Source organism: Rhinatrema bivittatum, chromosome 4 (genome assembly GCF_901001135.1).
Source record: "Rhinatrema bivittatum chromosome 4, aRhiBiv1.1, whole genome shotgun sequence".
Lineage (NCBI taxonomy): Eukaryota > Metazoa > Chordata > Amphibia > Gymnophiona > Rhinatrematidae > Rhinatrema > Rhinatrema bivittatum.
In genome coordinates, this window is record NC_042618.1 from 482,279,148 (window position 1) to 482,305,449 (window position 26,302).

General features: G+C 44.5%; 1 protein-coding gene across 4 annotated transcripts; it reads right to left on the bottom strand.

Annotated features, from left to right (window-relative positions):
• Positions 1-2,187: 2,187 nt before the first annotated feature.
• Positions 2,188-26,291, bottom strand: RAB19 (RAB19, member RAS oncogene family). Of its 4 annotated transcripts, none has more exons than XM_029597356.1 (4): positions 25,924-26,291; positions 16,032-16,238; positions 4,600-4,783; positions 2,188-2,871 (listed from the first exon to the last, which is right to left on the bottom strand). In XM_029597356.1, exons 2-4 carry the CDS (start codon positions 16,224-16,226, stop codon positions 2,606-2,608), a joined length of 645 nt encoding a protein of 214 aa, XP_029453216.1. In that variant the 5' UTR covers positions 16,227-16,238; positions 25,924-26,291; the 3' UTR covers positions 2,188-2,605. The 4 variants fall into 4 exon arrangements, with proteins under 4 accessions (XP_029453216.1, XP_029453217.1, XP_029453218.1 ...); XM_029597357.1 differs by lacking the exon at positions 25,924-26,291 and adding an exon at positions 25,711-25,848; XM_029597358.1 differs by lacking the exon at positions 25,924-26,291 and adding an exon at positions 25,647-25,798 and having other exon boundaries at positions 16,068-16,238.
• Between the last annotated feature and the right edge of the window lie 11 nt (positions 26,292-26,302).

Genomic DNA, 26,302 nt, shown 5'->3' on the forward strand with positions numbered 1-26,302 from the left:
AGTGACATGCACTGAGGATGCCATGTGACCCAGTAGTATGAGGAAGTGACGAGCAGTTGAAGATACTAGAGTCTGTAGGTGGTGTACCAGAGATGCTATGGTGAAAGCAAGATCCTGGGGGAGGAAGGCTTTCGCCTGTATAGGTCAGCCCCTATAAAGGATAGGGTTTGGGATGGAACTATCTTGGATTTGGGATAGTTGATTAGAAACCCTAAGGAGATCAGGGTGTGGATAGTGAGACACAGGGAGGCTAGAGCACCCTGCTGAGATGGAGCCCTTATCAACCAATCGTCAAGATAAGGGTAGACGTGGACACCCTGATTCCTGAGAAAGGTTGCGACCACTACCAGGCACTTGGTGAATACTAGTGGAGCGGACGCTAGACCGAATGGTAGTATACAGTACTGGATGTGACGAGGGCCAACCAGGAATCGCAGGTACTTGCGATGAGATGGAATAATTGCGATGTGTATGTAAGTGTCTTTGATATCTAGAAAGCATAGCCAATCTCCTCTTTGAAGTAGAGAACCCAAGGTTACCATTTTGAATTTTTCCCTCTGCAAAAATTTGTTTAGGACACGGAGGTCCAGTATTGGGCGTACAGTACCTGACTTTTTTGGTATTAGAAAATACCAGAAATAAAACCCTTGCCCCTGCTGAGAGGGGTACTGGTTCTATTGCTCGGGATTTGAGGAGGGATGAGACCTCCTGTTTGAGCAAGGGAGAGTGGTCGGACCTCCCCCACGTCAGCCGAGGTGGAGAGTCCGTTGGAACAGTCAGGAAATTTAGGTGGTAACCCTGAGTGACCACTGCACATACCCACTGGTCTGTGGTGACTGTATGCCAAATGCTGTTGAAGTGGCAGAGCCGACCACCGACCAGTATGGATGGAAGAGGAGGTTGGCTTACACTCTCTAAGGAGGAGTCAAAACCCTGACGCTGGTCCAGGCTGAGAAGCTGGCTGAGACTTTTGAGGCCGAGTCTGCCTGGATTGACCTTTTTGGTAAGGTCCAGAAAGGCATCCTCTAGAAGCCACTGAAGGTGGGGAACGCCTCGGTGACCCGGTCACAGAAGAGGATGGGGCCTTTTCTGGATGGGGCTTCTTTGTCGGGGGCTCTGTCGACGATGACGAGGACTTGCCTGGATCGGCGGACTGAGCCTTGCGATGACGGCATCGATGTTTTTCACAGTGATCTCCTTGATCCTTTTCTTGAGGAGGCAAGGAGGGAATAGACACCTTTGGAATCGCTGATGCCGGTTGGGCAGCAGCGATGTCCCGGTGCTGGCGAGAGGTTGACGGCACCGGCTCGGACGAAGTCGAAGCTATCGATGGAGTCGGGGTTTTTGACCGAAAGAGAAACTCCATTTTCTCTAAACGAGCCTTACGGCCCTTCGGTGTCATTTGGGCACATTTGGTGCAAATTAGAACATTGTGGTCGGACCCCAAACACATAACACAGACCCGTGTAGGTCAGTGACTGACATTGTTCGAGTACAGTCGGGGCACTGACGAAAACCCGACACCATGACTCCGACAAAAATTTAGCCGTGGTGCGGTCGATGGCCGGTAGGCCCCGAAGGGATAACGCGACAGGAATCGACCGCAAGGGTAAAACCTAACCTTTCGACCATGGCGTATGGATAATCGATAGGGGGACCCCTATGGGTAGAATTTTTTTGAAATTTTGAAAGAAGTTCCGTGAGGAAAATTCCTGTCAGGAATCTCAAGAGAGCTCCTTAACCCGTGTGGCTACTGCTACGTGGAAAAAAAGAAGACTAAAGGGGGACCCCTGCTGGATGCAGGGTTGGTGCATTGCTGGGCATGCCCAGTAGGTGCCAAAGTTCTAGAAACGTTGACAAAAGTGTTCCATTATTGTGCTCCATCCTGATGTCACTCATACGTGAGGACTACGATCCTGCTTGTCCTGTGACAAATGCTTTTGCAAATCAGGCCCTAAATTTTTATAAACCTGTAGAAAAATGTAAACATGAACTGAACAGGGATGGTCTTTTGTGTGTGTTTGTATAGTGCTGCATATGTTGTGGAGCACTATAGAAAGAAGTACTAATAGAGCTGCAGATGGAAACTTTTCAGTCACTTACTGCAAAACATTTTTTATTCATTTCTGGTGTTCTGGTGGTATGTGGCAAACCTGTTGACTGAAAACTAAAATGGATCTGACTATATGCATATATCAGATGTTAATTTTAATCACAGACAACATTATGACTTTGCTTTTGAAATCAAACTAAAATTGCCAAGATGCTTCAAAATGGGAACTAAACTAGGACTGGCCTAAAGACCCTGAGAACCTAGAGTTACTTTGCAGAGTTTGGTAATGCCTCCCTAAGGATTTCTAGGCCCATAACATGAACCCCAATCCTTTCCCTAGAAGCCAATTCTATGAAAGGGCTCAATCAACATGTATTAACCCTAGAGCAGGTGTTAGGAAGATATGAGACAGATAAAACACACCAATGTCTCACAGTTCTCCATAATAAAACAGTTCCAAACATCCCTTTTGACATAGGTTCAGAGTGACCTTCCTGTGCTGAGGGAGCCATTACCCGGACTTTATCTTAGGCTTCAGATGCAAGGCCTCTGTCAGCAGGGGCAGCGCTGCTTCTGGAAGCTCTCCTTTGCAATCACCGGGCGGGAGTCCAGATGCAGGCTCCCAGAGGGACTGTCCTTGTGCAGGTTGAGGCTGTTCCGTACCAGCAGTTCCTTGGCCATGAGCAGGAAGACTTCTTCCACATTCTGTGCTTCCTTGGCAGAAGTCTCCAAGACTGCCAGCAGCCCATGTTTCTCCGCCAGTGTGCAGGCATCTTCAAACAGGACCTGACGATTCTCCAACAAGTCTGACTTGTTCCCTTTAAAGTGGGGGACAGAGAAAAAGTTACTTTTTTTTTTAAATGTATTTTTCACTTAGAGGGTGAATATGGATAATTTCAAGGCTGCAGGAGTTCTGGTTGAAAGAGAAAAAGGTAAAGGAAAGGATTCCATGCAACAAGATTACGGCTCACTGTCAGCGGGGATTTTTGAATGCCTCTTGCATGGGGCTCAGGCTGGCCCTGTAGTGCAGGGAATGGTGGGGAGCTCATGTCGCCTGTAGACACAGGCACTGGAGGGAATGCTGTAGGAGCATAAAGTCGGCAAAGGAGCACTGGACAGTAAACTATAAAACAAAGACCTAGATTCATCATTTTGCTATAAATTTCACCTGAATAGCTCTCATATAAGTAAACTATTTATACCACTGTAGGAGGGGCACCTACTAAGTCAAGGTGAGGTTTTGGTGGTGGGCTAGGGTTTGGGGGACAGTTTTACATGCACAGCACAAAGATTTGATGTGATCTGAAGTGAGGAAAGGTACACAAAGATGAGATTTGTAGGAACACATTACCCCCCGTACTCCTCAGCCTCCACTGGCTAACAATTAAACAATGCATTCATTATAAAATCCTGATGCTAATTTTCAACCTAATTCACAATCCATCTGCTGTCTGGCTATGCACCGCCTTACGCCTACATCAACTTCGATGTCACTTAAGATCAATTGATATAAATTTTCCTCAGGTCCCAACGGTTAAAGTCGCTAGGCTAGAAATCACCAGAAAGCGCGCTTTACTCTGGAACTCTATCCCATCCACACTCAGACTATAACCAATCCTAAAGAATTCAGGAAGAAACTTAAAACCTATCTGTGCTCTGTCGACTTTGACACACACAGTTCAGAATAATACCTACCCTAATCTCCTTCATTCAATGTACATCTTGTCGCTTGTTTTTTTTTATTATGCTATCATTTTATTTTGTTCATTACGTACTTTTTAAACCTGTAAACCGCTTAAATCTTTTTTCATTATTTTGCTGTTTTATTATTATGCTGTTATTTTTGTTATATTATGTATGTTTATCTTGTAAACTGCCTAGATCTCTATTTTTTGTATAAGTGGTATACAAAAGCTTTTAAATAAATAAATAGTACTCTCGATCTAGTTCGATGCACTCTCTACCTAGCTATCATCAAGCTAGGGTGAGAGTACACTGTACAAATCTCATCTTTGTGTACCTTTCCTCATTCCAAATCACATCAAATCTTTGTGCTGTTTGTACCTCTGTGCACGTAAAACTGCCCCAAACCCTAGACCACCACCTCACCTTGATTACTAGTTGACCCTGCTGCAGTGGGGTAAAAGGTTGACCAATATGTGTGCCTCCCCAGAGGCTCACTCCACTCCTTCTCCCTCCGCCCGAAATGGGATTTGCGATATTTAGCGCAAATCCCGGTTCAGGCATATCACACAGCATAATGCCAGAAAAAAGGGGTAGTTATTTCCAGCGTTAAAATGTGTGCTAACATGCGTTACACTATCGCACGCAACGTTAAACACCCTTCATTTCATAAACTCTGCCCAAACTCCTCCCCCTTTTGACTTAATTTTTTAGAACTGGCATACATCTCGCGATGTGTTATTTATCGCATGAGTTATGGCGTTATCATTTGATGAATGACTCCCAAAGTTGGTTAAAAAAAAATCTAAAATTACAGGATTCAGCTTCCCCTTAAAAATATTTTATAAATTGAATTCACCTACCAATTAACATCAGCACCACATTAGCTGCCCCATACTTTTCAACTTCATGAATCCAGTGAGGAACAGATTCAAAAGTCTGACGCCTGGTGAGATCATAAGCAATGATAGCTCCATGGGCACTGCGATAGTAGCTTTGTGTTATGGTCCGGAAGCGTTCTTGACCAGCAGTGTCCCACACTTGTATCTGCAGGTATGGTGTTGAGGAGGAAAGTCAATGCAGTGACATCTCCATGTATTACAATTCCTACATCTATTCTTGTCTAATTTTTTTCCAACCTACATCTACATCGTCAAGAGACTCTTGCTCAGGCCTGATTTTCAAATATCCCATCTCCTGACATTAGATTCCTTTAGCCATGTTTACCATGTTAACAATTTAACCTCTTGCCTGCAAAAGACTGCAGTCTCTAATGACTAAATAATCTAATACATGATTAGCATCGTCTGTCCAGGGGAAGAACATGGTTGGAGCGTGGAAGTGAGGGATGCTTAGTAGTGGAACAGCAAAGGGTGATATGGATAGGCACGGAGTTGTGCAACCGTAGGTCTTCATACTGGGCCAGCAGGAGATGCTGTTGTGTGATCTCAAACAATAAACTAGTCCCAGGATGTCCCCAGCCCCTCCTCCAGCCTTAATATCTGTTACTCCCTTACATACCCTGCCTGGCCTGGCACATACCTTCTGCTCCCATTCCTCTAATGCACAGTCCAATGCTTCCTTTCCTCATATCATTACTGCTTCCCTTCATGAATGCTGCCTGATCTACCATGCTGCCCATTCTCAGGGCATACCTCCTCCCCCTTCATCATGTTTGCTATCTTACTACTACTTATAGCACCCAGTCTACAGATAAGAACATAAGAAATGCCCTCCTGGGTCAGGCCAATGCGTCATCAAGCCCAGCGTCCTACCTCTGACAGTGGCCTATCCAAGTAGCCTGGAAGCAGCTGGGAGTAGCCCATCAAATACCAATATGAAAATGTTTTATGTTTCTCTTTCCAAGAATTAAGAGGTGAAGAAACCAGTCTATCTTAATTAATTATGGACCTGTCCTACAAAAACTCATACAAACCTTTTTTAAACTCCTTTATACTACTCAACCACATTTTCTGGCAACAAGTTTCATAGCTTAATTGTGCATCGACTGAGAAAATTCTCTCTTAAATTTCTTTTCATCTTCTGCCTGTCAGCATCTCCTAGTCCTAGTACTATTTGATAGTATTATTCCATATTCGTTTGCTCCATACTACACATAATTTTATAAACCTCTATTATATACCCTCTAATTCAGCTCTTCTCTAACCTGTTTAGTCTTTCTTCATAACAAAGTCAATGAATCCGTGCGATCATTTTTTCAGAGGGGTAGTCATGTTAGTCTGCTGTAGCTTAGCTTGTCCATCACTTCAAGCATCTAACAAAGTGGACTCTGTCCTCGAAAGCTCATACTTCAATGAATTGGTTAGTCTATAAAGGGGCCACCCGACTCCTATCATAATCATTTTTGTTACCCTTGACTGTACGTTTTCCAGCTTTAATATATTTTTTTGAAGTGTGGTGACCAAAATTGTACACTGCGATCAAGGTTTGGCATTATCATGGATTGATACAGAAGCACTGTTATTGTCTCACTTTTGTTTTCTTTTCTTTTCTGAATAATTCCTCACATTCTACTTAATTTTTTGGATACTACCACACACTTTCAGTTCATTCCAAAAGACGACCCTGGAGAAGGACAGTGGCTGGGTGACAAGACCATGAATGGAAATGGGATAGATACACAACCCCATTTACAGAAGAGAATGTATGGGAAGAGCTAGGAAAACAAAGTGGCCATGAGGCCAGATAAGGTACATCCTAAGATACTAAGGGAGCTCAGAGATGTGCTGGTGGTTCCCCTAAAAGACTTGTTCATCAGATCCCTGGAAACGGTAGTGGTGCTGTGTGACTAGAAAAGCCCAGTGGTGGTCCTGCTTCACAAGAGGAGGCTGGAAACTACAGGCCGGTTAGCCTCACCTCGGTGGTAGGAAACTTAATGGAGATGCTGCTGAAGGAAAGGAGAGTGAACTATCTGTAATCCATTGAGGTCCTGGACCCAAGTCAACATGGACCCACCAGGGGAAGGTCCTGTCGACAAATCTTATTGGGTTTTTTTGATTGGGTGACTAGAGAAGTGGCTCAAGGAAGAGCACTTGATGTGATCTACTTGGATTTCAGCAAAGTTTTCAATACGGTCCCACATAGGAGACTCATGAATAAAATGAGAAGGTTGAAAGTGGGCACCAAGGTGGTGAAGTTGATTACAAACTGGTTGACTGATAGGAGGCAGCATATAATGGTAAATGAATCCTACTCTGAAGAGAGATCGGTGTTAAGTGGAGTGCCACAGGGATCGATATTGGGACCGGTTCTGTTCAATATCTTCATTGCGGAAGGGATAGAAGGTAAAGTTTGTTTATTTGTGGATGATACTAAGATCTGCAGCAGAATGAACATGCCTGAAGGAGTAGAGAGGATGAAAAGTGATTTAAGAAAGCTTGAAGAGTTGTTGAAGATTTGGCAACTGGGATTCAATGCAAAGAAGTGCAGAATCATGTATCTGGGGTTCAGTAATCCAAAAAAGCTGTATGTGATAGGGGATGAAAGACTAATGTACACAGACTAGGAAAGAGACCTTGGGGGTGATAGTGTCTGGCAATCTGAAGGCAGTGAAGCAATATAACAAGGTGATAGCTAAAGCCAGAAGATGCTGGGCTGCATAGAAAAGGAATAACCAGTAAGAAACGAGAGGTGATAATGTCCTTACAAAGGTCCTCGGTGAGGCCTTACCCGGAGTATTGTGTGCAATTCTGGAGCTTGTATCTCAAAAAGGACAGAGATAGCATGGAGGTTGTTCAAAGAAAGGCGACCAAAATGGAGTGGAGACTGTATTGGAAGACTTATGAAGAGAGGCTGAAGGATCTGAATATGTACACCCTGGAGGTGCAGGGGAGATACGATACAGACCTTCTCATACCTGACAGGCATCAAAGATGAACACCTCAGACCTTTTCCATTGGAAAGAAAAACTGTAGACCTAGGGATCACAAAATAAAACTCCAGGGGGAAGGGGGGGGGGAATGACTCAGAACAAACATCAGGAAATATTTCTTCATGAAGAGGATGGTAGATGCCTGGAATAGTCTCCCGGAGGTGGGGAGAATGAAATATTTCTTCATGGAGAGGATGGTAGATGCCTGGAATAGTCTCCCAGAGGTGGTGAGAATGAAAACAGTAATTTAATTCAAAAGGGTATGGGATAAACATTGCAGATCTCCAGAAACTGGAAATGAAGAAAAGAGTGCATGGAACGGCAGTTACAATCATAAGCAACTTGCTGGGCAGACTGGATGGAGCATTTGGTCTTTATCTGCTGTCATTACTAAGAAAATACTTCAAACAATGGTACTAGTAATGGTGTTAGAGTCAGCTGGTGCCATTTTTAAAGGGAAGCTGGCGAGGCAGAAGTGATGAAGATCTTGTGTCCGTATAACTTTAGACTTAACCGGATAAATTCAAAAAGAGTCCAGGACCGGTGTATCCATCAAATTTTCCTAGCAATGGCAGAGGCATCCCCAGAAGCACCGGTCCAGGATCGCAATCCTGGAGACCAACTTGAATTCAAGGTACGGGGCGGGGATGTGAACCTGGACACTGCAAAACTGACATTTTTGAAGTATAAAGGGAAGTTGGAGCAGGGCTTGGAGGGACTCCCGACACCAAAATTTTAATTTTTTTATATTAAAAGTCCCGTTTTGGTGGTGGTGGTGAGGAGGCAAGTTAGGCCCCAAGGGCCTTTGCCACTCGGGTGGGAGGGAGGCGGGGGACAGGCTGCGATGTATACAGATATATGGCTAACCACAGCCGAATAGCTTTATATCTAACCAGCAACATTCAAAAGAACACCTGCTTATGTTTAAAATTATTTGGCTATGGTTAGTCAGATAACTTTAATCGGGGATATTCAGTGGGACGTTTCTCCCACTGAACACACAGGACAAGTTATCCAGTTAACATTAGCCGGATAACTTGGCACTAAACAGCCAACTGAATATTGACCTCAATGTTTATTATAGTTTGGCAAATGAATTGAATCGAAATAAACATTAAACAAACTGACACCCAACAGAATAAACTTGAAACATATGAACAGAAATTAAAAATGTCCCCTACACATCTCTAGCTAGTATGGAACCCAGCATTATGTATGCATAGTTTGGATTATTTTTCCTTATGTACATCACTCTGCACTAGTCCACATTAAATTTCCTCTGTCATTTAGAACATAAGCACATGCCATACTGGGTCAGACCAAGGGTCCATCAAGCCCAGCATCCTGTTTCCAACAGTGGCCAATCCAGGCCATAAGAACCTGGCAAGTACCCAAAAACTAAGTCTATTCCATGTTACCATTGCTAATGGCAGTGGCTATTCTCTAAGTGAACTTAATAGCAGGGTAATGGACTTCTCCTCCAAGAACTTATCCAATCCTTTTTTAAACACAGCTATACTAACTGCACTAACCACATCCTCTGGCAACAAATTCCAGAGTTTAATTGTGCGTTGAGTGAAAAAGAACTTTCTCCGATTAGTTTTAAATGTGCCCCATGCTAACTTCATGGAGTGCCCCCCTAGTCTTTCTATTATCTGAAAGAGTAAATAACCGATTCACATCTACCCGTTCTAGACCTCTCATGATTTTAAACATCTCTATCATATCCCCCCTCAGCCGTCTCTTCTCCAAGCTGAAAAGTCCTAACCTCTTCAGCCTTTCCTCATAGTGGAGCTGTTCCATCCCCTTTATCATTTTGGTAGCCCTTCTCTGTACCTTCTCCATCGCAATTATATCTTTTTTGAGATGCAGCAACCAGAATTGTACACAGTATTCAAGGTGCGGTCTCACCATGGAGCGATACAGAGGCATTATGATATTTTCCGTTTTATTCACCATTCCCTTTCTAATAATTCCCAACATTCTGTTTGCTTTTTTGACTGCCGCAGCACACTGAACCGACGATTTCAATGTATTATCCACTATGACACCTAGATCTCTTTCTTGGGTTGTAGCACCTAATATGGAACCTAACATTGTGTAACTATAGCATGGGTTATTTTTCCCTATATGCATCACCTTGCACCTATCCACATTAAATTTCATCTGCCATTTGGATGCCCAATTTTCCAGTCTCAAGGTCCTCCTGCAATTTCTCACAATCTGCTTGAGATTTAACTACTCTGAATAATTTTGTATCATCCGCAAATTTAATAACCTCACTCGTCGTATTCCTTACCAGATCATTTATATATATATTGAAAAGCATCAGTGCAAGTACAGATCCCTGAGGCACTCCACTATTTACCCTTTTCCACTGAGAAAATTGTCCATTTAAACCTATTCTCTGTTTCCTGTCTTTAACCAGTTTGTAATCCACGAAAGGACATCGCCACCTATCCCATGACTTTTTACTTTTCCTAGAAGCCTCTCATGAGGAACTTTGTCAAATGCCTTCTGAAAATCCAAGTACACTACATCTACCGATTCACCTTTATCCACATGTTTATTAACTCCTTCAAAAAAGTGAAGCAGATTTGTGAGGCAAGACTTGCCTTGGGTAAAGCCATGCTGACTTTGTTCCATTAAACCATGTCTTTCTATATGTTCTGTGATTTTGATGTTTAGAACACTTTCCACTATTTTTCCTGGCACTGAAGTCAGGCTAACTGGTCTGTAGTTTCCTGGATCGCCCCTGGAACCCTTTTAAATATTGGGGTTATATTTGCTATCCTCCAGTCTTCAGGTACAATGGATGATTTTAATAATAGGTTACAAATTTTAACTAATAGATCTGAAATTTCATTCTGGAGCTCCTTCAGAACTCTGGGGTGTATACCATCCGGTCCAGGTGATTTACTACTCTTCAGTTTGTCAGTCAGGCCTACTACATCTTCTAGGTTCACCGTGATTTGGTTCAGTCCATCTGAATCATTACCCATGAAAACCTTCTCCATTACGGGTACCTCCCCAACATCCTCTTCAGTAAACACCAATGCAAAGAAATCATTTAATCTTTCCGCAATGGCCTTATCTTCTCTAAGTGCCCCTTTAATCCCTCGATCATCTAATGGTCCAACTGACTCCCTCGCAGGCTTTCTGCTTAGGATATATTTAAAAAAATTTTAATGTGAGTTTTTGCCTCTACGGCCAACTTCTTTTCAAATTCTCTCTTAGACTGTCTTATCAATGTCTTACAGTTAGGAGCAGATTTCAAAACCTACGCGCATGGCCTACATTTGTGCGCGCTACTCGCGCGCATGTTATAAAATCCGGGGTCAGCGCGCACAAGGGGGTGCACACTAGTGCACCTTGCGTGCGCCAAGCCCTAGGGAAGCCCCGATGGCTTTCCCCATTCCCTCCAAGGCTGCTCCAAGGGAACTTTCCTTTGGCCCCCCCCCCCCCCCACCTTCCCCTCCCTGTCCCGCCCCCCAGCCCGAAAAAAAAAATATCCCCATACCTTTATCCCAGAAGTGCCAGAGGCACTGGCCAAGTGCCAGAGGCACTTGGCCAGCGCGCGATCCTCTGGCCCAGCGGCCGAAGAGAGCCCTATGGCCATGCTCCCACCACGCCCTGGGACCACCCATTTTTTTCAAGCCCCGGGACTTACACACGTCCCTGGGCTTTACACGCGTCGCCGGTCTTTTGAAAATAGGCCCGGCGTGTGTAACCCCCCCTTCGCACGTAAATCCACCTGGATTGTCGCGTGTAGGCTTTTAAAATCTGCCCCTTAACTTGCCAGTGCTTATGCTTTATCCTATTTTCTTCTGTTGGATTCTTCTTCCAATTTTTGAATTAAGATCTTTTCGCTAAAATAGCCTCCTTCACCTCACCCTTTTAACCATGTTGGTAATTGTTTTGCCTTCCTTCCACCTTTCTTAATATGTGGAATACATCTGGACTTCTAGGATGGTCTTTAACAACGTCCCTGCCTCTTGCACACTTTATACCTTTGTAGCTGCTCCTTTCAGTTTTTTTTCTAACTATTTTTCTCATTTTATTAGTTTCTCTTTTGAAAGTTTAGTGCTAGAGCCGTAGATTTACTGTCCCCCTTCCAGTTATTAGTTAAATTTGATTATGTTATGATCACTGTTGCCAAGCGGCCCCACCACCTTTACCTCTCTCACCAAATCCTGTGCTCCACTGAGAATTAGATCTAAAATTGCTCCCTCTCTCGTCGGTTCCTGAACCAATTGCCCCATAAAAATGTAATTTATTCCATCCAGGAACGATATCTCTCTAGCATGTCCCGATGATACATTTACCCAGTCAATACTGGGTTAATTGAAATCTCCCATTACCGCACTACCAATTTGGTTAGCTTCCCTAATTTCTCTTAGCATTTCACTGTCAGTCTCACCATCTTGACCAGGTGGACGGTAGTATACCCCTATCACTATAGTCTTTCCCCGACACACAAGGGATTTCTACCCATAAAGATTTGATTGTGCATTTAGTCTCATGCAGGATGTTTATCCTGTTGGACTCTATGCAATCCCGGACATAAAGCACCACACCGTCTCCCAGGTGCTCCTCTCTGTCATTGCGATATAATTTGCACCCCGGTATAGCACTGTCCCATTGGTTATCCTCCTTCCACCAAGTCTCTGAGATGCCAATTAAGTCTATGTCATCATTCACTGCTATACATTCTAATTCTCCCATCTTACTTCTTAGATTTCTGGCATTATTTATTTTATTTATTTATTTATTAGTGGTTTTTATATACCGCTCATCGTTTGGAACATCTGATCTTGTTTTAGTATTACTTGCAAGAGTAAATAACAGTCCTCATTCCATCCCACTCATGAGTCCCTTCTCAACCATCTTCTCACTCCAAGCCAAAGAGATCCCTCTAACTCATCATCTTCAAAGAACAGTTCCGGTGTGGGATCTCCCCAACATCCTCTTCAGTAAAGACTGAACCAAAGAAATCAATCGTCTACTATAGTGTTGTCTTCTCTGAGTGCCCCCTTTTACTCTCTGATCATCTAGTGGCCCAACCGACTCCCCTGCAGGCTTCTTGCATTTGAGTGGCTTCTGCCTCTGTGGCAAGCTTCTCTGTGGCTTTCCTTATTAATATTTTATATCTGTCTTACCAGTGTTTGCTCTTTCCTATTTTCCTTATTTAGACTTGCTTTCTAATTTTTAAAAGATGTCTTTATGGCTTTAATAGTACCATTTAACCATGCTGGCAGTCCTTTGGTCTTACTTTGATCTTTGTTTAATGCACGGAAGTTGACATTTTTACCTTTTAATTTTTTTTGCATGGGTCCTGCTACACCAGTCCAGGTCAGTTCATCCTAATGGGTTATGTCCTCCTACTAGCAGATGGAGGCAGAGCACACAATTTTTCATTTCATTTATTAAAACTTTTTAACCTGCTTATAAAACCTGTTGTCCAAGCGGTAGTAGAAAATTTAACACAATCATAATTTTCAAGATATAACATAAAAAATAAAGCATTAGTATAAAATATAAATAACCAGTATTACAAAAACAAATAAAAAAAAACCAAACCACTAGATAATAACAATCAACATGAATTCTTCCATGACATCATTGCCTCTGCTTATAGGTAGTGCAGCACAAATAGAGTCAGTATTCCCTTGATTAAGCACTGTAACAAAATGTATCATAGCTCCCCAATAATAACATTAAACTTTCAAAAGAGTAAGGAACTTAAGACATTAGAACATAAGAAATTGCCATACAGGGTCAGACCAAGGATCTATCAAGCCCAGCATCCTGTTTCCAACAGTGGCCAAACCAGGCTACAAATACCTGACAAGTACCCAAACACTAAGTAGACCCCATGCTACTGATGCCAGTAATAACAGTGGCAATTCCCTAAGTCAACTTAATGAATAGCAGTTAATAGATTTCTCCAAGAACTTATTAAAATCTTTTTTAAACCCATTTACACTAACTGCACTAACCACATCCTCTGGCAATGAATTCCAAAGCTTAACTGTGCGTTGAGCGAAAAATAATTTTCTCCAATTAGTTTTAAATGTGCTACTTGCTAACTTCATGGAATGCCCCCTAGTCCTTCTATTATCCAAAAGAGTACATAACTGATTCACATCTACTCGTTCAAGACCTCTCATGATCTTAAACACCTCTATCATATCCCCCCTCAGTCGTCTCTTCTCCAAGCTGAACAGCCCTAACCTCTCCAGCCTTTCCTCATAGGGGAGCTGTTCCATCCCCTTTATCATTTTGGTTGCCCTTCTCTGTACCTTCTCCATTGCAATTATATCTTTTTTGAGATGCGGCGACCAGAATTGTACACAGTATTCAAGGTGCGGTCTCACCATGGAGCGATACAGAGGCATTATGACATTGTGTGTTTTATTCACCATTTCCTTCCTAATAATTCCCCGCTGCCAAAAGCACCCTGCCATCGGACCGCCCCCAACAGAAGCTCCTGGTTGCCTGCTTCAAATTGTTCAGAGCTTTAATCTTCCCCCCCCCCCCCCCAACAACTTAATTAAGGTCACAAAGACAAGAATACTTCCCTTTATGGGGACGACGGCAGGCAGGAGGCGGCTTTAGAGGCCACGAGGGAGCCAGTACCCTGGCTAATCAAGGCCTCCAGCACCAAAGGGCTACAGACAGACAGGCGTTACCAATCACCTGGTCGCCCAGCTCCACCTGAGGGGTGGCCCACGAAGGTGCCTAGCATCTCAGGGAGCAACAAGTCGAATCCAAAATCTTTTCCTCTGTTTTCTTTTTCCTAAAACTAGTCAGCCTGCAGGTTTGCACCTCTACCATCTGCTGGAGACAGAGAAATACTGAGGGACTGCAGGTGGCACTCTTGGTTATGTAGCAGTGCCTCAAAGGTTTTGTTCTCTGCCGCCATCTGCTGGTAGGGGTGCATAAACCCACTTGTCTGGCCTGATCCAGGGTATGAACAGGAATTAATCATACAAAATTATTCAAAATGATTAAATCACAAAAGGTCTGTGAAAAATTGCAAGAGGACCTTGCGAGACTGGGTATCCAAATGGAAGATGGCATTAAATGTGTACAAGTGCAAAGTGACTCTCATAGGGAAGAGGAATCCAAATTATGGCTACACAATGCAGGGTTCCACATTAGGAGTCACCACTCATGAAAAGGATCTAGCCGTCATTGTGGATAATAAGTTGAAATCCTCTGCTCGGTGTGCAGCAGCAGCCAAGAAAGCATCTTGAGTACTGTGAGCAGTTTTGGTCACCACATCTCAAGAAAGATAGAGCAGAATTAGAAAAGTTACAGAGAAGGGTGACCAAGATGATAAAGGGGATGGAACAATTCCCCAGTAATGAAAGGTTAAAGAGGTTAGGACTCTTTAGCTTGGAGAAGAGATGACTGAGGGGAGATATGATAGAGGTATGATCAGTTGTTTACTCTTTCAAAAACTACAAAGACTAGGGGATATGCAACGAAGTTACTAGGTGAAAAATTTAAAACAAATAGGAGAAAATACTTTTCTTTCCTCAACACATAATTAAACTCTGAAATTCATTGCTGGAGGATGTGGTAAAAGCTGTCAGCGTAGCTGGGTTTAAAAAAGGTTTGAACAAGTTCCTGGAAGAAAAGTCCGAAAGCCATTAAAGGTGAATTTGGGGAAATCCACCTCTTATCCCTGGGATTCACAGCATGGAATCTATTGAACTTAGGAATGCTGCCAGGTACTTGTGACCTGGCTTGGCCGCTGTGGGAAACAGGATGCTGGACATGATGGACCAGCAATGCAAGTCTTATGTTTTTATGCATCCATTCTTTATTACCTCAATGCCTTGTTATTTTATGTAATCTGCCTTGGGCCTACCTTTAGGAAAAGATGGAATATCAAATGCTTAAAAATAAATAAAATAATCTCCTCCCAAGATGGGGCTAGTTAGAGTGAATTTCTTCTCCCCCTCCAATCCTGCTCCCCACAACCCTGTGTTTCTCAGGTGTAAGAGAGGCTTGCTACCTGCTCCCCCCTAGGGCTAATCAGTGTTTGAGAGGTATGAGGTATCAAGCTACCCTCTCCCCCTTCCAAGGCTGCTCAAGATTTGGAGAAGCATGCTAGCTGCTCCCCAAGGTTTCTCAGGCTTAGGAGAAGCAGCCTACCTGCTTTCTCTTCCCCCAAAGAGCTGTTCATATTTTGAGGGCACATGCACAATGTTCTCCCCATAAGGATGCTCAGAATTTGGGGGGAGGAGCCATCTCCACCCGCCATTGTGATGCTCATTGTTTGTGAGGAGCATGCTACCTATTCCTGCCTTAAAGATGCTCAGTGCTTGGAAGGAACATGCCACTTGTTCTCCGATTGGGCGTTGCCATCCTACATAACTCCTTACTCCCTACCTTCACCTTCTTGCCCTCAATGTCCAAAGAACGCACAGTGAAATCCACACCAATGGTGTTATGCTGCTTTTCGGTGAAGAGTCTAGATCTGAAGCGATGAACCACACACGTTTTCCCAACGTTTGAGTCTCCTATCACGATAATCTTAAAGAGGAAGTCAAAGGGATCATCTGACCCAGAGCTCAAAAACTGCATCTTCTTGGCTCCCTGAAAAAAAATACAGAAACATGTCAGCAACAGACCAAACAATCTCTCTTCAAAATGCAGCCCAACATCCATCCCATATTTTATTCATTTAGCTATTTTATATACCGCCCTTCCTAGTGAAGATCACAACAATTTACAAAAGTAACATTCATACTTTAGGTCAATACATACTTTGGAATAAAGGAAAATTGGTTCTTAACTGCTAATTTTCATTCCTGTAGTACCACGGATCAATTCAGATTCCTGGGTTTTGCCTCCCTACCAGCAGATCAGCATTGAAAACCTCCAACAACTCCGCACTATACACAAAGCAACAGTATAAGTGGCGGACTCTCCCCCCAGTAAATGGTCTCTAGACTGATCTATGGTAGTATAGGAACGAAAATTAGCAGGTAAGAACCAATTTTCCTTTCCCTATACATACCCAGATCAGTACAGACTCCTGGGATGTACCTAAGCTCCTCTTAACATAGGGTGGGACGTGAAGAGTTCCGCTCGCAGAACACTCTCACTAAAGCACATGGAAGCCAGACCCCCAACATCCAAGCGATAATGTCTAGCAAAAATGGGCAATGACTTCCCAGTAGCTGCCCAGCAAATTTTATGCGGATATACCTGCTGCGACTCAGCCCAGGAAGTCGCCTGAGAATGTGTCAAGTGCGCCCCTAAACCCCCCCAGGCAGCGGATGCCCTATAGAAATAAGTCAACTCGATTGCTTCCTTCAGCCACTTTACAATTATAGCCTTAGACGACTTATTTCCTTTCTTTGGCCCACTCTAAAGTACAAAGAGGTGATGCAATCTATGGAAATCATAAGTGACCTTTAGATAGCTCAATAATGCATACCTCCAATCTAAGAGCCTAAGATCCCCTGCATAAGGCTTAGAGGAATCCAAATCCATAAAAGCTGGAAGCTCTACTGTCTAAAATGGAATGCTGACTACCTCAGGCAGAAAAGAAGGCACCATGCATAAAGATACCTCCAAATCAGACATCTGTAGGAAGGGATCTCGAAACGACAGCACCTGGAACTCCAAACTTTTCCTGACTGAACAAATAGCCGCCAAGAAAAACACTTTAAGAGTCAAGTCCTTAACCGTAGCTCTCTTTAGTGGTTCAAACTGACCTCACACAATCCTCTAAGGACTAAATTCAGATTCCAAGATGGACAAATGTTCCACACCCGAGGACGCAAGTTCTTAGCTCCTTGAAGGAACTATAGAACATTTGGATGTGCGGACAGAGATACCCTTGTACCTTAATCAGGAAACAACCCATTGTTGCTACCTAGGCACTCAGAGAGTTAAAGGCCAATCTCTTTTTTTATTTATTTATGAACTTTTAATATACCGATATTCGTAGGTCACATCATACCGGTTTACAATCAACTCATGGAAAAACGAAAATGAAATTACAAATAACAGGGAAGGGAGAGGGGGAGCAGAGAAGGAAAAGGGAGAGAGGGGGATGGGTGAAAGCAAGGGCCAAAGGGGCATGAAAAACAGGAATAGGAGAGAGTGAGAGAAGATAAATAGGAACTGTAATAATAGTATAAACATAATCATAACATTTCAGTAAATTACATAATCAACATTTCCTTAAGATACATCATTGTTGGAGGGTAAGAGAGCCAGGCGCAGTGAGTTTAGGTATGATTGGCATCCGGGTAGGCCTGCAGGAAGAGCCATGTTTTGATGCCTTTTTTGAAGTTGAGTAAAGAGGGTTCAAGGCGAAGAGAGGGGGGGGGGGAGTGAGTTCCATAGGGTGGGGCCAGCGATGGTAAATGCTCTTTCTCTGGTGAGGGAGAGATGTGCAGTTTTGAGAGGAGGGGTGTGGAGGGTGCCAGCAAAGGTGGCTCTAGAGGGACGATTGGAGGTACGGAAACGTGGTATTTCTTTGAGCCATGCAGGGTTGTTTTTGTAGAGCACATTATGAAGAACGGTGAGGGTTTTGTATTTTATACGGAAAGGAATGGGAAGCCAGTGCAGATCTTTTAAAACTGGGGTGATGTGTTCTCTTTTGCGGGTGTCAGTGATGATTCTTGCCATGGCATTTTGCAGGATTTGTAAGGGTTTGATAGTAGAGTAAGGGAGGCCTAGAAGGAGGGAGTTGCAGTAGTCTAGTTTGGATAGAATGGTGGACTGCAAAACCAGACGGAAGTCTTGGGCGTGGAGAAGGTGTTTCAGTTTTTTGAGAATGCGTAGTTTATAGAAACCCCCTTTTAGTAGTGATTTGATATGGGGTTTAAAATTGAGGTGTTGGTCTAATACAACACCTAGGTCTCTTACAGAGGGCAAGAGGGGGTGGCAAGGTGGCAAGAGGGGGTGGGGACATTGGGTGATGCCTGAGATGCGAGTTCAGGATTGTTAGATATGAGAAGGATTTCTGTTTTTGTAGTATTAAGAGCACGCTGGAGGTTGGCTAAAAGGGCATCGATGGAGGCTAAGCAGGAGTCCCAGAATTGCAGTGTGTCTTTGAGGGTTTTTTTGAGTCCTAGGTCGGAAAGTAGGTAGCAGAGAGGGAGGAGATAGATATTAAAGAGGGTGGAGGATAGGGAGGATCCTTGGGGAACACCTTGCATGAGGGGGATACGTGGGGATTCAGAATGTGACTTGCAGAGGCCAAGGGAGGGAAGACAAAGAAGAATCCCTGGAGTCCATGGCAGCACCAGAGCTCCAATTCCTCTGTACAGGGGCTGTAAAACCGCACCACCTTGGTATTCTCTTTGGTCGGGATATCCCCATCTTCCATGAATGAGACACATCGCTACCTCCGACAGCTTCCATTCCCTGGGGTCTAGCTTTCTCAGACTGATAAAATCCACCTGAACGTTGTTCACTCTGGTGATGGAGAGGCTGGCAGCTAGTCACAAGTGCTGTTCTGCCTAGAGAATCAACTTCCGGACCTCTCGAGCCGCTGCCTGATTCTTGGTTCTGCCTTGACGGTTAATATAGTTCACCTTCGTCGCATTGGGATCTGTACTGGATGGCTGCATAACCTGGCAGACAGGCAAGCAACATGAAATGCACCGCTCTCGTCTCTAACCGACTGATAGGCCATGATGCCTCCTGTTTCAACCACTGGCCCTGAGCCGACTGATCTTGCCACACCACCCTCCATCCAGAGAGACTTGAATTGGTGGTGACTATTATTCAATTTGGAATCTCCAGTTCTGCACCACGCTCGAGAAAGACTGTTCCTGGCTTCCCCCTCTAATGGAAGAGGTAGATGAAACACTTCCAATAACGAATTCCAGCAGGAGAAGAACCCCCTGCAGAGGCTGCATATATGTGTGAACACATTCCAACTTCAATACCATAGAATCCAGACCTGCAAATAGTCCCAGACCCTGGGCACTAAAAGCTCTAACAGAAGCCTACTCTGTTTCCTGTCTTTTAGCCAGTTTGTAATCCACGAAAGGACATCGCCACCTATCCCATGACTTTTTACTTTTCCTAGAAGCCTCTCAAGAGGAACTTTGTCAAATGCCTTCTGAAAATCCAAATACACTACATCTACCGGTTCACCTTTATCCACATGTTTATTAACTCCTTCAAAAAAGTGAAGCAGATTTGTGAGGCAAGACCTGCCTTGGTGCTGACCAGAATTGTACACAGTATTCAAGGTGCGGTCTCACCATGGAGCGATACAGAGGCATTATGACATTTTCTGTTTTATTCACCATTCCCTTTCTAATAGTTCCCAACATTCTGTTTGCTTTTTTGACTGCCGAGGCACACTGAGCCGACGATTTCAATGTGTTATCCACTATGACACCTAGATCTCTTTCTTGGATTGTAGCACCTAATATGGAACCCAACATTGTGTAATTATAGCATGGGTTATTTTTCCCTATATGCATCACCTTGCACTTATCCACATTAAATTTCATCTGCCATTTGGATGCCCAATTTTCCAGTCGCACAAGGTCTTCCTGCAATTTATTACAATCTGCTTGTGATTTAACTACTCTGAACAATTTTGTGTCATCTGCAAATTTGATTATCTCACTCGTCGTATTTCTTTCCAGATCATTTATAAATATATTGAAAAGTAAGGGTCCCAATACAGATCCCTGAGGCACTCCACTGTCCACTACCTTCTACTGAGGAAATTGTCCATTTAATCCTACTCTCTGTTTCCTGACTTTTAGCCAGTTTGCAATCCACAAAAGGACATCGCCACCTATCCCATGACTTTTTACTTTTCCTAGAAGCCTCTCATGAGGAACTTTGTCAAACGCCTTCTGAAAATCCAAGTATACTATATCTACCAGTTCACCTTTATCCACATGTTTATTAACTCCTTCAAAAAAGTGAAGCAGATTTGTGAGGCAAGACTTGCCCTGGGTAAAGCCATGCTGACTTTGTTCCATTGAACCATGTCTTTCTATATGCTCTGTGATTTTGATATTTAGAACACTTTCCACTGTTTTTCCTGGCACTGAGGTCAGGCTCACTGGTCTTTAGTTTCGCTCCTGGAGCACTTTTTAAATATTGGGGTTACATTAGCCACTCTCCAGTCTTCAGGTACAATGGATGATTTTAATGATAGGTTACAAATTTTTGAGTTCCTTCAGAACCCTGGGGTGTATACCATCTGGTCCAGGTGATTTCCTACTCTTCCGTTTGTCAATCAGGCCTACCACATCTTCTAAGTTCACCGTGTTTTGGTTCAATCCATCTGAATCATTACCCATGAAACCCGTTCCAGAGAAGGTTATCTCCCCAACATCCTCTTCAGTAAACACCGAAGCAAAGAAATTGTTTAAACTTTCCGTGATGGCCTTATCTTCTCTAAGTGCTCCTTTAACCCCTCAATCATCTAACAGTCCAACTGACTCCCTCACAGGCTTTCTGCTTCAGATATATTTTTAAAAGTTTTTACTGTGAGTTTTTGCTTCTACGGGCAACTTCTTTTCAAATTCTCTCTTAGCCTGTCTTATCAATGTCTTACATTAACTTGCCAACGTTTATGCATTATCCTATTTTCTTCTGTTGGATCCTTCTTCCAATTTTTGAATGAAGAGCTTTTGGCTAAAATAGACTCTTTCACCTCACCTTTAACCATGCTGGTAATTGTTTTGCCTTTCTTCCACCTTTTTTAATGTGTGTGATACATCTGGACTGTGCTTCTAGGATGGTATTTTTTTTTTTAACAATGTCTATGCCTCTTGCACACTTTTTAACTTTGTAGCTGCTTTTCAGGTTTTTTTTCTATTTTTCTCATTTTATCAAAGTTTCCCTTTTGAAAGTTTAGCACGAGAGCCGTAGATTTGCATACTGTCCCCCTTCCAGTCATTAATTCAAATTTGATCATATTATGATCACTATTGCCAAGCGGCCCAACCACCGTTACCTCTCTCACCAAATCCTGTGCTCCACTGAGAATTAGATCTAAAATTGCTCCCTCTCTCATCGGTTTCTGAACCAGTTGGTACATAAAACTGTCATTTATTCCATCTAAATTTATTCCATCTAAATGGACTCTGACACCTCCAGGTTAAAGCACCTTTTAGGCTTTTAACCTGTACACTCTATGGTAACACTTTATATTTATTCCGGCCTTTACCTTCTTTCCAGCTTGTTGCAAGCTTCCAAGTTCTATTTCCCTGTTGATTGTAACTTTGACTTATTTCTACCTATTGTTATCCATCGTTTACTTAAATTGTTTCTCCAGTTATACCCTTGTTAAATGTAAACCGATCCGATATGGTTATTTACTATGAAGGTCGGTATAAAAAACTGTTAAATAAATAAATAAATAAAATCTAGGAACTTTATCTCTCTAGGGATGATACATTTACCCAGTCAATATTGGGGTAATTGAAATCTCCCATTATTACTGCAATACCAATTTGGTTAGCTTCTTTAATTTCTTTTAGCATTTCACTATCTGTCTCACCATCTTACTGGCCGATGCAGTAAAGTGCGCTCAGGCTGAACGCACTGTTAGCCCCCATTTGGCCGCGCATTTTCGACGCACTATTTTTACCCCTTATACAGCAAGGGGTAATAGCACATGGAAAACGTGCGGCCAACCCCCCGAAACTAATAGCGCCCACAACATGCAAATGCATGTTGATTGGCCTATTAGTTATTCCTGCGCGATTTAGAAAGTAAAATGTGCAGCCAAGCCGCACATTTTACTCTCAGAAATTAACTCCTGCGAAAGGCTGGCGTTAATTTCGGCTGGCACCAGGGAAGTGTACAGAAAAGCAGAAAAAAATGCTTTTCTGTACACCCTCTGACTTAATATCATAGTGATATTAAGTCAGAGGCCCCTCAAAAAAAAAAAGTTTTTAAAATTAAAAATCTGCCCGCAGCCTGGAAGACGACGCTCAATTATGCCGGCGTCCTTTTTCCGAACCCGTGGCTGTCAGCGGGTTCGAGACGCCGGTAAAATTGAACGTTGGCTGTCAAACCTGCTGACAGCCGCCGCTTCTGTCAAAAAGGAGGCGCTAGGGACGCGCTAGTGTCCCTAGAGCCTCCTTTTACCGCAGGCCCTCATTTGCATTTTTTGGTTTTCTGAATTGCTCGCCCAGGAGCGTGGCCTGAGCGGGCGCTCGCCCGCTCTCCCGCGGGTTTTTCTGTATCGGCCCATTAGCCAGGTGGACAGATAGCAAGGCGCTTGGACCTGTTTGTCCCAGGCCCCTAACTCTCCTGAACTTTGGCTCTAGGCGGCCTCCTGTTTGCACACCAATGCCACCTGGTTGTACAGGTACAACCCTCCAGGATGCGCACATATGCGCGCTCAAAAATAGATCGCGGTCGTACGTGCACAAGTACATGCACAAATACGCGCTCAAGTTTAGGTTGTAGTCTTATGCGAAGTACCCACGCAAATATGTGCTCCAGTCTAGGTTATGATTACGAGCACAAGTACCTATGCAAATCCATGCTTAAGTACCCGTGCATATATGTGCTCAAGTTTAGGTCACAGACATACACACTCAAATCTAAGCCGCAGCCTTACGTGCCCAGGTTTCAGCACATGCAACTGCATGCAGTGAAAATGTGTGTAGATGCCTACGCACGCGAGAAAACATCTGCTGCAGTGGCCTACCACACGGCTAAGTAAATCCTGCCTGCACCTTCAACGCGTTTAGGCCTGGACCTTTTTAACATCCAGCACCGAAAATCATTGGCCCGAAGAGCTTCTCAACAGCTCAGGCCTCTTGACTGGCCGAGAATCCATGGAAACCGGGGCCAAGAGCCAGCATCTCACTAAACACGCTTTGCGCATAAGCAAATTAAAACTGGCAGAAGACATCTACCAGTACCAGAGACTCCTCCTCAGTGCAAGTGCCTCTCTGCACCTCTGCAGAACAGAAAACCGCTGGTGATAGTTGAGGAAGGGATTTCCCTGGCTTTCTCGCCAAAGCTGCTAGGGAATCGAAAATGGCCACCATTTCTGCGCTGATGGAGAAAGCCTCAGCACTAGACCCCCCCCCCTTCACCTGTGAGACTTGTTCTACCAGTGCAGTCATGCTTGATGCAGACCCCCCAAACATTTTTGGTGCACACACACATGCTGTTCCTCCCTGCACCTGCAGCACCACCAGCACCTGAAAGGCAAGCAGGGGAACAGCACCTCAGTGCCACGGAGCCAATACCTGGTTTCCTCTGCAGGCAGAGAAGCTGCTGAAAAACCCCATCGCTGAGCTCAGGGGAAGCTACTGAGGTAGCTTCCCCCCTCCCCGGAACTTCACTACTGCACAGTTTCCTCTATCTAGGTTTATTTTATTTTATTTTTTTTTAACTCTGAGAACAAATAAAGATACATGGAACCAATACTTTCCTTTGGTGCAGAGGTTCCAGTTCCAGGAGCACAGGCCACATGGCAGATCAGAAAAGAGCCAGATTACTGGCTATATCAGGCTATTTTTGCCAAACTTTAATGACCCAGCCCAGGACAAACTGTATTAAAGGGACACTTCCCTGTTGCACTGGGCTTGCAGTGCAGAACTGCCAGCAGGTTCCACCACTGTCTGGTGGGGAATGAGGGATCTGGATTACCAGATGTCCACCCCACGGACCTCCAGACTGAGCTATTAGAAGGGTCACCTCAAACTAGGGGAGGATGGCCCGACCAGGATCTCACAACCTTCTGGGAGAATCCAGAAGTTTTGTCTTTTAATCTTTTTTTTTCCTTTCCAGACTGCAGGTTTTACACCATCTAGCATCTGCTGGAGACAGAAAAATACCGAGGGACTGCAGGTGGCACACTGGGTTATGTACAGTGTCTGTGAGACTTTCTGTCTCCATCTGCTGGCAGTGAGGCAAAATGCAGGAGTCTGGACTGATCTGGGTACATACTGGGCACACATACAGGCCGATTCAGTAAAGTCTGCGGGAGAGTGGACGAACACCCCGGCCACTCGCCGGTGCGCGCGATTCAGTATGCAAATTAGGTGGTGTGGTAGAAACGGGCAAAAGGAGGCGCTAGGGACACTAGCGCGTCCATAGCGCCTTTTAGCCCGGAGCGACGGCTGTCAGCGGGTTTGACAGCCGATGCTCAATTTTGCCGACGTCGGTTCTTGAGCCCGCTGACAGCCACGGGCTCGGAAACCGGATGCCGGCAAAATTGAGCGTCCGGTTTTTGGCCCGACAGCCGCCGGCCCATTTTAAATGTTTTTCTTTTTTTTTTTAAACTTTTTTTTACACTTCGGGACCTCCGACTTAATATCCCCATGATATTAAGTGAGAGGGTGCACAGAAAAGCAGTTTTTACTGCTTTTCTGTGCACTTTCCCGATGCCGGCAGAAACTAGCGCCTACCTATGGGTCAGCGCTAATTTCTGAAAGTAAAATGTGCGGCTTGGCTGCACATTTTATTTTCTGTATCGCACGGGAATACCTAATAGGGCCATCAACATGCATTTGCATGCTGAGGGCGCTATTAGGTGCCGCGGGTAGGACGCGCATTTTCCTCCCCTTACTGAATAAGGGGTAAGGGAAAACGCGTGTCCAAGGGCAGGTTAAGAGTGCGCTCCGGACTGTATCGGCCTGATAGTTTGGTTTGACATGTGTCAAAGGGGGTCATGTGGATCCACAGGGATGTTCTTATCTATCTGTCACTGTACAAACACCAGCATACATCTAAATATCATTTCCCCAGAGCAACCAACTGTGCAAACAGCTCTTAAAATTCACTCATAAGTTATTCCTCAGAGTAACCTGCAGTGAAACGCAATGAAACCCTGCCCAAGGCTTACAGTTAGCAGGCAGTGCAAGAGGCTTTGCATCTCAGTTTAAAGATTGCGAGTAAAGCTCGGCCTGATTCCTGGCGTTTAGATAAGGAAGCGGCTGCCTTTGCACATGGGGATGGGTCCTCGTCCAGTCATCGGATGCTGGCTCGGCTCAGTCCCGGGCCACCTCCACCTCCTCCTCCCTAGCCTTTGCTTACCGGTCGCCCATTTCCCGCGTCCTTTCTGCTCGCCGCTCGCTTGCCGTCTGTGGCGAGCTTTTACCTGTCGGGCCAGGTGAGGCGTCCGCTGCCTGCTGGGAACTGCAGTTCCTTCCCCAACCCTGCCACTTCCTGACTAAAACGAAACTAAAGCCGAGACAGCCATGCACTCTCTCATCCCACTCGGGGGCACTTTGGGAGTCATTTCCATCCCTCCTGCTTAATAAGAACAGGCCCACTAAGCCCCCTTTAACATGGCAGGGGGAGGGGGGCTCACCTAGGTGCGGTCAAGCGTGTGCGGCTGAGAGCTGGGCGAGAGCTTCGGCTACAGAGCGGGCGGCTCAGGCAGTCCTCAGCTCCGAACCGGGGCACGCTCGCTACTGAAGGGCGGAGGACCATGGTCAGGCGCGCTACTGCACAGACTGGGCCTGGGGACACGACATGGGTCAAGCAGGGCTTCGGGACGTGGAGTCGGACTCAGAACTGCAGAGGCCTTGCACTCGGTTCTGATTCTGTATTGCAAAAGTTGGGAATATGAAGATAAAGTTAGTGAGGCCCGGAGTCGGAAATGGGTTCACGCACGACAGCTCACTGACTGACTTCAGCCGCTTCCCGCCACTTTCACCTCACAGCGCGGCGCCACTTCCGGACTACAA